The following is a 15,443-nucleotide window of genomic DNA, read 5'->3' as shown; positions in this document are numbered from 1 at the left end:
ATTGCACTGCTGTTACACTATTAAAGTTGGTATATTCCTAAAGAATGTAGCAAAGTATAGAATTGTATGGGATGCCTGTCTATTCATAGACATTATGCCACTAAGCTAAAGATGGAGTTAAACTAAGCTACACTGTGTTTTCAATTAGTACCTATTGTAAAACCGCCAAGTTTGGCTGTTGTCCCAAGAGTAGGATTCAACGATCTTTCCAACTTTCCATTACTTGTTCACTAGCAGTCTTAGAATCTAGGACAATCAGAATCCAAGCATTGCTCCTTATTATTCAACAGCAGTACCATTTGTTGAACCCCTCACAATCAACATCCTTGGGGTCAACATTGAATAGGAACTGAATTGGAGTAGCCATGTGAATACAATGGCACAAAAACAGGCCCTAGGTAAGGAATTCTATGGTGAGTATCTCATCCCCTGTTCTTCCAAAAACCTGTCCACTGTCGACAAGGTTCATGTTAGGAATGTTCCCACTTACCTGGATGCTTGCAGCTATTGCAACACTTAAGAAGCTTGACATCATCCAGAACAAGAGCATCCCACCTGACTGGTACTCTTTCCCCCACCTTCAACATTCACTCCTTTCATCAGTGAAGCACAATGGCAACAACAAGTACCATCTAGAAGATGTAAATCATCCTCTGAAAGCACTGTTCAATGTCTCTCTTTGCCACCCAGACAGCCAATGGCAATAGATGCTTATGAGAACACCAACACTTGCAAGTTCCCTCCTAATCCATGCACCATCTTGATTTGAAATTACACGACCATTCCCTCACTATAACTGGGACAGAATGCTGAAAATCCTTTTCATATAGACTGCAGGAGAACCAACACTCAAAGACTTCAACTACTTAAGAAGGAAGCTCATCATCACGTTTTTCAGGGCAATTAACGATGGGCAACATATGATAGCCCAACCAGCTATGCCCACATCCCTGGAATGCAGTTAGAATGTGATTGGATTATTTTGTTCTAAGTCCTCCAGTCAGTGTCAGCTGTTGACCCGCAACATCTGGTCTTGTACAGAGAGCAGCTTCTGAATTGACAGACTAAAGGGCAAACAGTATTTACAAAGTATAAGTTAGAGTCATCACTAAAGAAAAAAGAAAGAATTGCAAATTTCGAGAATAACTTTTATTCATTTGTCATATATGTTCATTACCGGCTAATCCAGCAATTATTGCTGAGGTCTGTTAGTCCTTGAGACAGGAGTAAGGTACTGTCTTCTTAAGTACCACTGGGTAATTTATTAGATGTTCATAGAGAGAATTGATTTAGTCATATTGCTGAAGTCACATATATGTCAGGTAAGGATGGAAATTGAGATAACAAGTTGTAGAGCTGGATGAACACAGCAGGCCAAACAGCATCAGGGGAGCAGGAAAGCTGATGTTTTGTGTCTGGACCCTTCTTCAGAAAAACTGCATCGGCAGTTCCTACTATCTCTCAAGGATGGAAATTGTCCTTCTTTAAAGGACGTTAATCAATCAGATGGTTTTGCTTTACAATCGAATAGTTACATAGTCACTACTATTGATAGCTTTGTCTTCCAAAATTATTCATTTGACCAGATTTGAATTCATTTGTTTGGATCATAGTCCAAGAGCCTGGTGTGCAGATCCAGTACCTTTTAATGATGCTATTGGAATAGAAAAAGTAGAAAAGTTAAAGAAGAAACAAAAGTGGATAGCCTCCCGCAGACGCAGAAGTCTGGGAAATTGGTACCACTGCACTTTCAGCATTTCGGGACTGTATTGATGAAGTCACTTTTTAAAAAGTGTTCATCTCGGAAACTAATTTGTAGTTAATCCTTTTCTTTTCAGCTCCATGCTGAAGACTGGCCGTTTGGGGTGGAAATATGCAAACTAATGCCGTTTATGCAAAAGGCATCTGTTGGAATCACTGTTCTGAGTCTCTGTGCACTCAGTATAGACAGGTAATTTAACACAGCAATCAAACATATTTTTCTCTGTCCTACCTCTCTCGCTGCTTTTTATTGAAAGGCATTTCAATGCATAATGTCTTTTTTTCTCTAATGCATTAACCCAATCTCAGGTATCGAGCTGTGGCATCCTGGAGCCGTATTCAAGGAATCAGAGTTCCTATGTGGACTGTGATTGAAATTATTCTCATTTGGGTTGTGTCAATTATTCTGGCAGTTCCTGAGACTATAGCCTTTGATCTGGTAAATACAGACTACAGAGGAAAGAAATTCAGTGTCTGCTTGCTCCATCCTGTTCAAAAAAGTCCATTTATGCAGGTATGTGGATCCATCATTTTTATTTATGTATTAAGCAATACACTTTTCTGATCAGATTTGGACAGAGTACAACTAGTTTAGTCTACAACCATGTAGCAAAGTGACAATACCAGAGTAAATTACTGCAAATTAACTAATTCATAAAATTAACCAAACAGAATATTACATTAAATGCTTTAATAAAATCACAGAATTTTAATAGACAACAGTTTCTTGGATTCGGTGTTTGAGTAGAACTGACTGTTTAAGATAGAATTGCACTCGAGAGAAAGATCTCTCAAAATTCTTTTTATCATTCACATGCTTATATACTCACCACATGTATCAGCATTTGGAGCTTCATTTCCTCTCTGTATATTTAAAGTACTATCAATGTTCAGAAATATTTCTAAGATGATGACGCATTCTCTGCAGAATTGCATTCCCCCGTCAAACATAATTCACAATCAGAGGGTACACTGAGATAAGGTCTATTATTAACACCTTTTTCACTTTAGTTTGAATATAGAACTGATTTGTACAATGAAGAGTCATTCTTTGTTACCATGACCCCATAGTATGAATGCAGCCAAAGTTCGAAAAGATTTGTGCACAACTACTACAATTTGAAATAAGATAGTTAGAAAATTTGTGGTGAAAAATACCAACTCTGTTCTGCATTGTAAGTTGTCTGCTTTTATTTTATGCAATAATTAACCTAAGAATGTTTCATGTTGACTGCAGACTCCGAAAAGTGAATATTTTTCCCAGTTCTGTCAGATCATGTATTACCAAAAATGGAATTCACTCGTTAGAAATTCACGCATTAGAAATGTTCATTGATTGCAGGGATGTTCAAGAGGGTTGCTCTCTCTCCATTGCTAACATTTTTTCAAGAGTAACAAAAGGCACTCCTGCAGTCCCAGCAAATTTAACAAATACAGCCAGCATGTTTACAGTATGGATGGTAGAATTGGCAATTTTCCACGGTTGACCTGGATCTCCAGGGATAAATTTACAGAGTGCAGCAAGACAATGGATAGGGCTGATTCTAAAAGGCTACAATGGCCCTGATCCCACTACCAGTCCAACCAACCTCCCGCTAAAAAAAAGAGGGGAACCGTCCCACCATCTGAATGACTACCCTGCAGCAATTTAATACTGGGAGCAGTATTAATAGCTTTAAGCTGATACATCTGCCTTATCTGAGGAAGAATTGCTATCTTAGATTGCTGCTGACCAAGCCACTTAGCTGTAGTTCTGTAATTTCACTGGCACTAGTGAAAGCTAGCTACTGCTACTGCCAGGACATCAAGGAACTAAGTAGCCCAGGTACCTCTGGTATCTCACTGGGGGCCTGCCCTGGAGACAGGACTGGGGAGGCTGTGTTCAAAAGGTAGAGTGGAGGTCTAAATGTGGGGGTTCAACTTGGAGAGATGGGGATGTGGTACATCCTCCAGTTGGTCCATGGGGTTCTCAAAGGAGGTAGCTGATCCCCACCCCATTAACACAGAACTAAAGCTGCTGGCCCTCCTGCTTGGAGCCGCAGTACAGATATTGGTGACAGCAGAATAAGGCCCTTGCTGGCTGTCAAGTGTTCCCATTAAATTGCGGAAAATTCATGAGTGGGCAAATGACAGTGAAAATTTGCCCCAGTCACTTTTCAACCCATTGGTGGGTGAGTATAAATTCCAGCCCACAGACAATTACAATGTTCTTCATTTTCTTTTAAATAGTTGTGTTTCTCATTGAATCACAGTGACACAGAATGGTTCAACACAGATGAAGGTCATTTGACTTGTATGTGCAGCTAAATTAAGTCTGCACCCCACAGTGTGATAGATCTGCTGCTACCATCATCTTTAAGCATAAGGATCTACAGGGTCTGCATAGTTTATTGCAGTAGAGGAAAATCACACTGAGGTCTAACTAGAAGAGGCCCTGGAAGTTGACAAAATCTACTTTATTCCATGTCAGCAAATAATTACAGGTTATGTTGATATGATAGACATTATTACAGACACTTTGAAGGGGTGTCTGGAAACCAGGTTATACTCCACCAAGATCCTAAGCTGTTCTGCCGTCAAGTCCATATGATATCATCATGGTGTGTTATGCAAATGGTACTGGTCTGTATTAATCCTTTGAGGCTTGTATACAATATCTCCACTCAAGCGCATTGATGTATTCATGTCTATGCTTCATTCATTACTATCCAATCTCCTCCCCAAGTCTGACTTCACAAATTCAAGTGATCTGTGAGTTTCATGATTTTTCTTGATTATATTCTCTATAGACTGGTGGGCTGGTAATTTGCTAGGTGGAAGACTGTTGTCTTTGATCCTTTTCCTGACAGTCTGATATCAACAGGCCACTTTAACCAAGGAGGACCTTTAATTTGGGTTTCCTTAATTGGGAACATCATCATTGATAAAACAGGAGATTTCTTTTTTGCAGTATTTTGAATCATTAGCCATTGGTTATCCTTTCTGAGTTGTGGCTTCCATAGAATTGTACATACCACATCTTCAATCTTTATCAACAGATTTTAATTCTTAGCTGCCTGTAGTTTTGTGTTGAACAATGTAGACTCTTTACTTGAATGTGTTGATTGGTTTAGACTCTCATTCATTCTCAGTGATTACATTATGAATAAAACGAACATGTTCGCTTCCAAATTTCTGTTATTTGAGAATTGCTCCTTGCTTGCAATGACCTCTATCTCTGTTCCCGGGGCACAGTTCCTGGGAAAATAAGGAAGCCCAACATTCCGTTTGAACTTGTCTCTTCTAAGTCCTCTCAACATCTAATATCAGACTTGAACCTGCCGCAGTTACTCATTCACCTGTATTGCACACTTCAGCTCTTACTTTGTTGATTGCATCAATAGAAGTGTACTACTTATTGGCTATTTCGAGATAGTAGGAACTGCCGATGCTGGAGTTTGAGATAACAAGGTGTAGAGCTGGATGAACACAGCAGGCCAGACAGCATCAGAGGAGCGGGAAAGCTGATGTTTCGGGTCCGGACCCTTCTTCAGAAAATGCCTATTTTGTTACTTATGCTTCACAACGAACTTAGCTGATTCTTGCAGTCTGAGTTGTCTTCAGTGTTGAAAGTGACGGTAACATTTCTGCCAAACCAGTTTAATCAGGCTTTCACAATCAGCTATGATACCTTCAAAGTCCTTCGAGATCCAAGGCTATCAAACCATTGACTAAGCCATTGACTATATCCTGATATCCAAATGCCATAGAGTCATAGAGCCATATAACACAGAAACAGACCCCTCAGTCCAACCAGTCCATGCCAACCATAACCCCAAACTGAACTAGTCCCCCATGCCTGGGCTTGGCCCATATCCCTCCAAATATTTATTATTCATGTACTTATCTAAATGTTTTTTAAACATTCTAACTGCACCCACATCCACCATCTCCTCTGGAAGTTCATTCCTCACAGGAACCATTCTCAAACCAAAAATTGCTCCTCATGTCTTTTTTAAATCAATTTCCTCTCAACTGATAAATATTCCCCCTTTTCTTGAAATCCCCAGCCTCTCCTTTTAACTCAAAGCCTCCATTCCCAGCAACATCCTGGTAAATCTTTTCTGAATCCTCTCCAGCTAAGTAATATTCTTCCTGTACAGAGCGACCAGACTGGATACAATACCCCTGAAAAGTCTTCAGCAACATCCTGCACAAGCTCAACATAACATCCTAACTCCTATACTCAAAGGTTTATGCAAGGAAAGCAGGCATGGGAAATCCCTTCTAACCACCCTATCTGTATATAATGTAAACTTCAAAGAATTACTTACCTGAATCTTGAGGTCTATCCGTTCTACCAAACTGCCCAAGCCCCTGTCTCTAACTCTATAAGGGCATTGTTTTTGTGCATAATTGTACAATGTTCTTGGTACAGCTTCCCGAGAGCACGTTTCTGAAGTGAAGCCAGAATGAATAATTATTCATCATACACCAGTATGTTTTCCATAATTGCAAGGACCTGTTGGTGTTCAAGATGTTTTCATGTCCAACCCACTGAACTTATGGTTCATCCATTATTTGATACGATACAATGGCTTATGTGTCATTCCTAGTTTCCACTCTACATCCCCCTCCCCCACTGGATCTGTTTGAGCTAACTGTGGCCTGATGGCCTGTATCTGTGCCTTTGAAACGTCGCTGCTCCACAGTGCTGATAACAATCTTTTACCGTGCTATGTCTGTCAAAATCACAGCATTATTTCTCATATATTTCCATCATGGTTTTATGACTTAAGAAAAGACTCTGTTGGCATTCTCGGTTAAGACAGAATTTCTCCCATGTTTGATCTGTGTTCCTTCTGAAGTTGCCCTTCATTCACTAACTTTCTCTTTAACTATAATAAATCTGATGAAGTCGTATCAGTTCCTACAATAATTCTGTCTGTTATGAATTCTGACTTTAAGTCACTGTGGTCACATTTCACAGCGAATCTGTTACTTTCTTTAATTAAATCATCTGTTGATTCCCCAAATGCTTAACTCTTTTGTGCTATATTGTTTTTTCAAGATTTTTTATTTGTTCTGTGATTAAAGTAATTACCAAAGATTTTATATTTCTTCAAATGTATGTGTTGCTTCTCTAATCACTTGGCAAGGAATAACAACAACAACTGTATTCTAATTCTACATAAAAGTGTATTTATTTATTCAGCTTCTGATTTAATATCTAGTTTAGAAAATGTTATGTATCTTAAGGATGATACTTTAAGATGTCCAATTCTGTGATTTATTTGTGCCATTTCTGAAGTTGTATCTTCCTGGTTATATTAATTTTGATGCTATGTTTATTCAATATCATTATTTTCCTTGTTTAAAAGGCTCTTATTTTTCAGCAATAGCAGCGATGCTATGCTGTGTTGCTCCAGTGAAGGGTTTCCCATATTTTGTAGTCAAAATGGAGGATTCCCACTGTATAATGTCGAAAGTTGGCAGCCCTAGGCAAATCTAGATTTCTGGATTGTTTGGTGCAATCATTTGTATTGTTCAAATGTTCATTGTGCTGTGTGTAAAATATTTTGTGTTGATAGGATTGAATCAGGACTGTGGCAGTAATGATTCTTTTAATGAGATTGTCTTTCATTGCTTTAATGTGTTTTTTTTATATGACTATTTTCAGTTCTACAAGATAGCAAAAGACTGGTGGCTGTTTGCTTTTTATTTCTGTATGCCTCTCGCATGCACAGCTCTGTTTTACTCTTTAATGACTTGTGAGATGCTAAGAAAGAAAAGTGGGATGCAGATCGCTCTGAATGACCATCTGAAACAAGTAAGTATCTTAATATTAATTTTCATTTTTAAAAAATATTCAACAGAACAATTTATTTTCATATGTAAATAGCTTAAACCGAACCAATGGTCAGCTTCAATAACATGTTGCCGACTAAATATTATTGCTTTATATTCTTAGGTTGACTTAAGCCTTTTCCCCACTTATATGGTTAGTACTACTTTTAAATTAATTTGAGCCTTCACTGGGATTGAGCTGGAGTCACTTTGGGATTTCAGCAAAACTCTCTCAGAATTTCGGGACGTCCATTTTCAAAAGAATGTCTATCAGCATTTAATTTAATTTCATTTTATTTCCTTCAGTTCCTCTCAACGGGAGGTCTTCTGTTGCAATGGGTAGTATCCCTGCCCCTGAGCCAGACTTTAGAGTTCGAGCCACACTCTACAACTTGATAGTTACAGAAGGCTTATTCAGAACTCAGCCAAATACCCTTACATTTTCTGAGCTGCAACAGCCACATGCATTTCTCTCAGTTGACCCTCTGATTAAAGGCACGTCCTGACTAAAGACCTGTCAAGCATACTTAATAGAATGTTGAATGCGAAGGCCGCCTCCATGAAAATCAATCTGTTGTACACCCTGCCTGTAAGTGCTGACTCAGCCTCTCTATTTGCTCCCACTGGCAAGATCCTGAAGCTGTAATGAGAATCTACTCCCATCAATTTATTCTTGAAAATTATGAAAATAATAATTTACACTTGCTTTAATGTAAAACTGTTTCCTGGAGCAATCGTCTGTACTGATATTCTAATCTATGTACTTGTAGTAATACAACAATAAATAGTGAATTAATAAAATCACGTGCTTTACCTTAAAAGATCAACTTTTAGATTGCACTTAATCTTTCAGTTACAGTTCAATTCCGTCGTTCGTGGTTAGATATCCAGGACAAGTTTACAATGTTTTCTGATTGTTGCTTCACGGTACAGACATAAACTGATTGTTCATTTAGAAGGTGTAAATATAATTTTGTTTTATTCAGCTAAAAAAAATGACTATCTCAATATTGCAAAATGATGGCAAAATACAACTTGTTCACAAAATAATGTTCCAGGTGAATTGAAGTTAATTAAGAGTTAGTAAATTAATCTCCAAATCAAGATTTAGCTGATAATCATTCAACAATGTACATGCAGTTTTGAATAAGCAAAATACAATTGCTTCACAAACTTACACCTGCCATACCTGATCTTGCATAAGTTTGGATCTCAACAGAAGTGTATAGTTCATCTTGTCATTCTTACATCAGATCTTTAACTGGAGTTATCTTTTGTAATTCCATTTCCCTATTCTTTCTCCACCTGTTTTTCTATCCTTTCTTTGCAATTGCGTTTTAATTGACTCAATATGACTAAAGGACATGTTTACTAATTCCATTTTGAAAACAATTCTTTAAATTTTCCTTTTTGTTCTTCCTGTCTTCTGTTGTGTCTCATCATTGCTAATTCATTAACCGTTGCCAACAATCTTTATTGAATAACCATCTCAAAAATCTTCTGCCATTTTGAAAATTTTAATTTTATCTCTACCTATTTGTTACAGTGAAACTCATTGCACTGTTTTGAGCCTTTCCACAAATGTAGAACTCATTATTTCTTACCATATTTTTGATGTTTCCTTAAACTAGCTGTTAGAAACCTCTGCTAACAGGTACCCAGAACTTTATAGAAAATGCAGACAGTGAGAATTTGCATAAAAATCAACATTTATATGATTTTTATTTATGGTCCTTAACTGTTTGTTCCAGAATTCCATGCATCTTATGTTTTTATTAATATCAGCGTTTCCACTTTTACCCACCCAAATTAAAATGTTACTATTTAGAGCATAATCCTTTCATAATTCCTTTCCTCCTAGACTATAACATGTCACAGTTTAATGCATTGAATTGTATTGCCATCTATCTGTCCATTTTGCCAAATATGAAGTTATGATAAAAAATTTTAAAGATGCCTCCTTCCATCTTTACCATTGCATAAACTCATTGTTGAAGGTAGTGAAAACAATATTTACATGAAAACAGAAACTGCTAAAATCAATTCTGTGGTGCAGCTACAGTTTTGATGGGTTGTATGCAATCAATCATAGTACTCAGAGTGATATGCTAAATTATTGAATGTGCCTCACTGTATTCCTGTAGCAGAAATGGTTTATTGAACTGCATTCAAACAAGGTTTATCATTAGAATAGTATAGTGCCCTCAGAGTTTTGTTGGTTGTGATCTTGAAGCTCTTTTAAACAAAGGCTCAATAGTATAATTAACAGTCTGATTGTTCACTTGCAGCGTCGTGAGGTAGCAAAGACTGTATTCTGCCTGGTGCTTGTTTTTGCTCTCTGTTGGCTTCCACTTCATCTCAGTAGAATTTTAATGAAGATATTCTATGATGAAAATGATCCCAACAGATGCGAGCTACTGAGGTAAGAATTAATGGAAAGTGAGGATGTCAGATTACCATAAGAGGGCAGTAAGCGTAACATATACCAGAGAGAAAGCTACCAACTCCTGTTAAAGCTTGTTTTCTGATTGAGAATGAGGATAGTGTGAGATTTTATATTTTTAACCTATATGAAAATTTAGCATTTTAGGCTTCATTTCATTTGCAAATGACAACTTAAAACACATCAAATGTTATATGCAGAAAAAAAGGCATGACTATGTTGGATCCAGTTGCAAATTTTATAAAGAATAATTTGGCTTGCTATGTAGTTTTTTTTGCCAAAGATTTATGAGCTATATCTAACGTTTTATAATTACGAATTATTATATCTATTTTTCAGATTGGATAAATAACAATAACCAATGTATAAATGTCTTACATGTTGTAATATCAATTCTCATTATGACAAAGGAATGAATTAAATTTTGTTTTCATGTTGAAGATCAACATTGCCAGAAATGAAAACATTAGAAGTTTTAAAAATTGCATGTTTTCAATCACAAAAGCACTTGTAACACGTAAAACTTTTTAAAAATTCTTTCATGGATTTGTGTGTCACTGACACAGTCAGTATTTCTTGCCCATCCCTAATTGCAGTTGAATTTACCCCTGGTTGGGGTAATGTTTTATCTTCAACAGATGATTTGATGAAGGAGCAACTGAAAACTGAGAGTTGGGAGAGAAATATCTTTCGCGTGCTGGCAAGATGTGACTTAAGAGGTGCCACAGGGTTCAGTCCTTGGGCGCCATCTATTTATAATTGTTATCAATGAGTTAGATCTTGGAACAGAATGTACTTTAGGCAGATTTGCAGACGACAGTAAAGTGGGTGGGAAAGTAAGTTGCAACAAAGAAATAAGAAATTTACAAATGAAATGGAGATGGCTGGGTAAATAGGTCAAAATTTAGCAGATAGAGTTTAACATGGCTAAGTATGACATTGCACATTTTGACTAGAATAGAAAGGTAACTTATAATCTAAATGGAGAGAAACTTCAGAGTGCTTTGGTGCAGAGGGATCTGGGTATCTTCATGCATGAGCCTCAGGAAACTAGTATGCAGGTTCAATCGGTAATGAGGAAGGCACTTGGAAGTTTGGCATTTGTTGCTAAAGGAATAGAGTGTAAAAGGAGGGAAGTGTATCTGCAACAGCACAAAGCATTGCTGATATTGCACCTAGAGTATTCCATTCTGTTTTGGGCCCTTTATTTGAAGAGGGATTGGAGGCAATTCAAAGGAGGTTCATGAGATTGATCCCAGGGATGAGGGGTTTGTGTTATGAGCAATTTAGGCCTATGCTGTCTAGAGTCTAGAAGAATGACAGGAGAACTAATTGATGTATATAAGATGATAAAGGGTGTTGATAACATCGGCTCATAGTTTTAGGCTAAGTGGTAGCAGATTGGAAATGAAGGTGAGGACAAATTACTGCTCTCAAAGGGGTGCAAATCTGTGGAATTCATTATCCGGGCTGCAGGCGCTGCTGCGAAATTGAGTCAATTAGAGGAGGAGATTACAAAGTTTTAATTAGTAATGGGTTGAAGGGTTATGGAGAGGGGGCTGGGAAATATAGCTGAAGTCAAGTAGAGCTCAGTCATGATTGCATTTATTGGGGTTGGCGCAGGCTCGAAAAGCTGAATTGCTTACTCCTTTTCCTAGCTCATTTGTTCTAAAAGGTGGTGCTAAACTTCCTTCTTGACCCATTACAGTCCATCTGATAGTCCCTAGCTAGCAATTAGAAAGAGAGTTCCAGGATTTTGACCTAGCAACAGTGAAAGAGCCATTATATTATTCCAAGTTTGGAAGGAAAACTAGCAATTGTCGTTCTTGTCCTTCTATTTGTGTAAAGTCAAGGAAGGTGCTACTGAGGGACTTCAGAATTAGCTACAATGCATGTTAGAGATGGTACATGCTGTTGCCACTGTCCGAGGTGGAGGGAATCATTCTTTAAAGCCATGGATAGGGCGTTGCTGAAGACATTACTTTAACCTGGATGGTGCTAAGCTTCTTGCATGTTGTTATAGGTGCACTCATCCAAGTAGCTGGAAAGATTAACCTTAGAAATTCTTTAATGTATACTTACATATGTAACACAATACTTTAAATCCCTAAATAGCCACTTCTAATGTTCTTGTTTTGGCATCCAGTTTTCTCCTAGTGATGAACTACATTGGCATTAATATGGCTTCCCTCAATTCCTGCATCAATCCGATCGCACTCTACTTTGTCAGCAAGAGATTCAAGAACTGCTTTCAGGTAGCAGCATAATTGTTTTGAAGATCTTCATCCTAAAACATTTATTGTTTGATTCAGAGCTGCTCCTAAAGTTGAAGCTTCATGATAAAAGTATACATTTAATGAAAGAACTTTAAGTGTTAATCGTTTTTGGATTTATCTGACTATTATCTAATCAAAAATATACTTATGATTCATATATTTTTAAATAACCATATATTTTAAAATTAATAATTCAAATAATAAATTATACATCATATAAGGATGTCTGGACTTTTTATGGCAGTTGTGACAAATGCGCAGAGACTCAGCATTGTCTTGACATGCTGAATGGCTGTCTTTTGTGCCATAATCCATCAAAGGGCTTATATCAATCTCCAAATCTCAATGCAGAGCTGGCGCAGATTCCATCTGAAAGACCATGTGCAAGGAGCATTCCATTCACTGGGCTAAAGTCACTAAAATAATTTATTCACAACACCAGACACTGATTCATATAAGTCTAGGGCTGAAAGGAATGCAGAGAGAGAGACAGAGGGAGAGACAGAGAGAGAGAGAGAGATATTGTGTCAGTGACGTGCAAAACGACGTGACAATAGTAGGGCAATGCCACAAAATGAGAAGTGGACATAATTTCAACAGGTTTTCAGAGAGCCACCTGTTAAACATTGCAAAGCATCATGGGCATCTGTCAAAGCTGTAAATATGAGTGCAAGCTGCAACAGGGAAAAGCTAAGAAAAAGGAACTGAAATTCAACCAGATCTGTAGGCAGTTGAACAACAAGTGAAGCCACTAATTCATATCATTTGAAGTTAGAAGTGATTGCAGATGAAATGCTTATGAGGAGGTTGGCCCTCTCTGCCACTTCAGGTTCCACACTTGTAAGCAGTATTGAAACATGACCACCAAAAGAGGCAACCAAATTTTAGGACGAGCTGACTCTTACTATCCCTGCAAGTTCAAGATGTCAACTGGATCATAGCTGCAGATATGCTTACAGAAAAGGAATCTGTATCTGGACGTACCATAGTCAAGAGTCTGGATGGCCATAATATTGCAGCCATTGGCAACAAGATATGCCAGCACCTGTACTGAGACTTAGTCAGCAACACTCTCCCTTAATCACTAGTGTTTCTCTAGTGCAGGATCACATGAAGCTTAACATGATATGTTTTGCTATTTCCAAAGATCCTCACAGCATAATGGTTGGCACAGTCTCCTCTGGAAAGAGGGCCATTCATCAACAACAATCTGCATGTATCCAGTGCTGTTAATACAGTAAAATTTCTGAAGTAATATCAAACAGAACTTGACGCTGGGCATCTGGATGAGTGATATGGGGACTGATGATCATTGTCCTCTGTAAGCTGCCCAGCCACACAAGCCAAACACAAACCAACTCTTTAAGTTACCATCCATGAGTTACTGCAACAAAAAAAACATTTGAAAGGGCCTGTGTACTTAATTGAATTGGTTACCCACGATAACAAAAACCTAAAATTTGATCAAAGATGGGAGCCAAGAGGTTGGGTCAGAAATTACAGAGGAGACAGCTTAGGAAACAGCCATCACAAGTTGGAGCTTTGGAGTGTTCAAGAGGCCAGATTTGAATGAGTATGGACATCCAGGAGAACAGTCGGGATAGAGGGGCTTGCAGATGTGTGAAGGGAGTCGAACATAAAAATGAGGATTTAAATAGAGAAAAATACAGAAATACAGGAAAATGTAGAGAATAACTTAGCTATAGCTGCTAAAGCATGGAAAATCAAGAGGTTTCCTAAAGTACACAGAATCCAGTGCAACCATCGCATGCATAATGGAAGATCACCTTTTTCTCCTGCCTCCTCTTTGAATATCTTAAGAAAACAACTTGATTTGGATGGAACTTTCAAAAGTCCAAATGGACTACTGGCTAGAAGCCGCAGAGGGATAGAATGAAGTAACAATTTGGCATTCATGGCTGTTGCTTCATTTGACAATCTAACACAATGCCTGCATGCATGTTGTGTGGGAGACTAAAATTTTGTCCAGTGCCCCTGCTTGACAAAAAGTTTTTGAGGCTATTATAAATTGATTCCTGCAGACTTAGTTTCTCTGTGTTACAAAGGAACCCATTTATGCATTATTGCAAATGTAACATACAGTTTTCCTATTGGTGGGTCTGGTGCCAACGCACAATGATCACAACTATAATAATTCCAAGACTTTAAGAGTCTGGATGCTACCATCATTTCTAATGGTTGAGCTGTTTTCCAAAGTAAAAGCAGTCACTTTTTTTTTGAGCAATGAGTTACAATTTCAAATGCCGGTAAAGGCTGAACTTTAGTAACTTGCTCTTATGGCAGATAATGTCCAAAAGAGAATAAGAGACGGTGAAGGAAGAAGGGTTTTATTGACAAATCTGCCCAGCAGGCAGAACAATGCAATGTGGACTCTTTCAGCTAATTCACAAATAGTTTTTGCTCTAAACAAATGACGGTACAATCTCATGTATAGGTTTTGTGTTGCCAATGTTAGACTAAGTTCCATCTTATTAGGTGGGTCTGTAAAGCACTTCTTATTGCTTTACTAGCAAACATTTCATTGCAAGTTAATGATACTAAATGTAATTACTCATTACAGTTGTTTTTTTTATTTCAATAACCCACTTCAGGGAAAATAATCCATGTCACGTGGTCTGACAATGTGTATTTTTCACTAAGCTGATGAGAAACGTTCTACCTGAATCATCTCATTAGATATCATTATTTAGAAAGTCACACCTCAGTGTATAATGTACAAATTGCTTAATGATCACTCTGAAGTTTTCAATGCCAGTAATGTAAATGATGCAGCCTGAAAATAAATAGCAGTATTGTAATACAGCATTTTTATTTTTTAAATTAAATTAGTAAAGCATACTCAAAACATTTTATATAACATTTTTTTATGTATTGTATGGTAAAATGCTCAGAAACAAAAGACCAGGATAAAGTTCCAGTTTACAATCTCAGCCACCCTGATCATCCACCTCAATAACCACTTTGATGAAGAATCATCTAGACTTGAAACATTCACTTGTTCTCTCTCCAAAGATGTTGCCTGACCAGTTGTGATTTCCAGCATTTGTTGTTTTCAGCACAGATTCCAGCTTCTGCAATAATTTGCTTCGACTATACCTCAATAAATCATGGTTCCT

The 15,443-nt window shown here is 37.6% G+C and overlaps 1 protein-coding gene across 1 annotated transcript in view; it reads left to right on the top strand.

Annotated features, from left to right (window-relative positions):
* LOC125453266 (endothelin receptor type B-like) overlaps positions 1-15,443 on the top strand; it is a 32,684-nt gene that overhangs the window by 15,399 nt on the left and 1,842 nt on the right. The window contains exons 2-6 of the mRNA XM_048532591.2: positions 1,839-1,951; positions 2,071-2,275; positions 7,421-7,570; positions 9,876-10,009; positions 12,177-12,285. Coding sequence (XP_048388548.1) covers positions 1,839-1,951; positions 2,071-2,275; positions 7,421-7,570; positions 9,876-10,009; positions 12,177-12,285 — 711 coding nt within the window. The remainder of the gene's footprint in view (positions 1-1,838; positions 1,952-2,070; positions 2,276-7,420; positions 7,571-9,875; positions 10,010-12,176; positions 12,286-15,443) is intronic.

Source organism: Stegostoma tigrinum, chromosome 6 (genome assembly GCF_030684315.1).
Source record: "Stegostoma tigrinum isolate sSteTig4 chromosome 6, sSteTig4.hap1, whole genome shotgun sequence".
NCBI lineage: Eukaryota > Metazoa > Chordata > Chondrichthyes > Orectolobiformes > Stegostomatidae > Stegostoma > Stegostoma tigrinum.
Note: the sequence above shows the minus strand (reverse complement) of the source record. Positions and strands in the feature narration are given on the sequence as shown.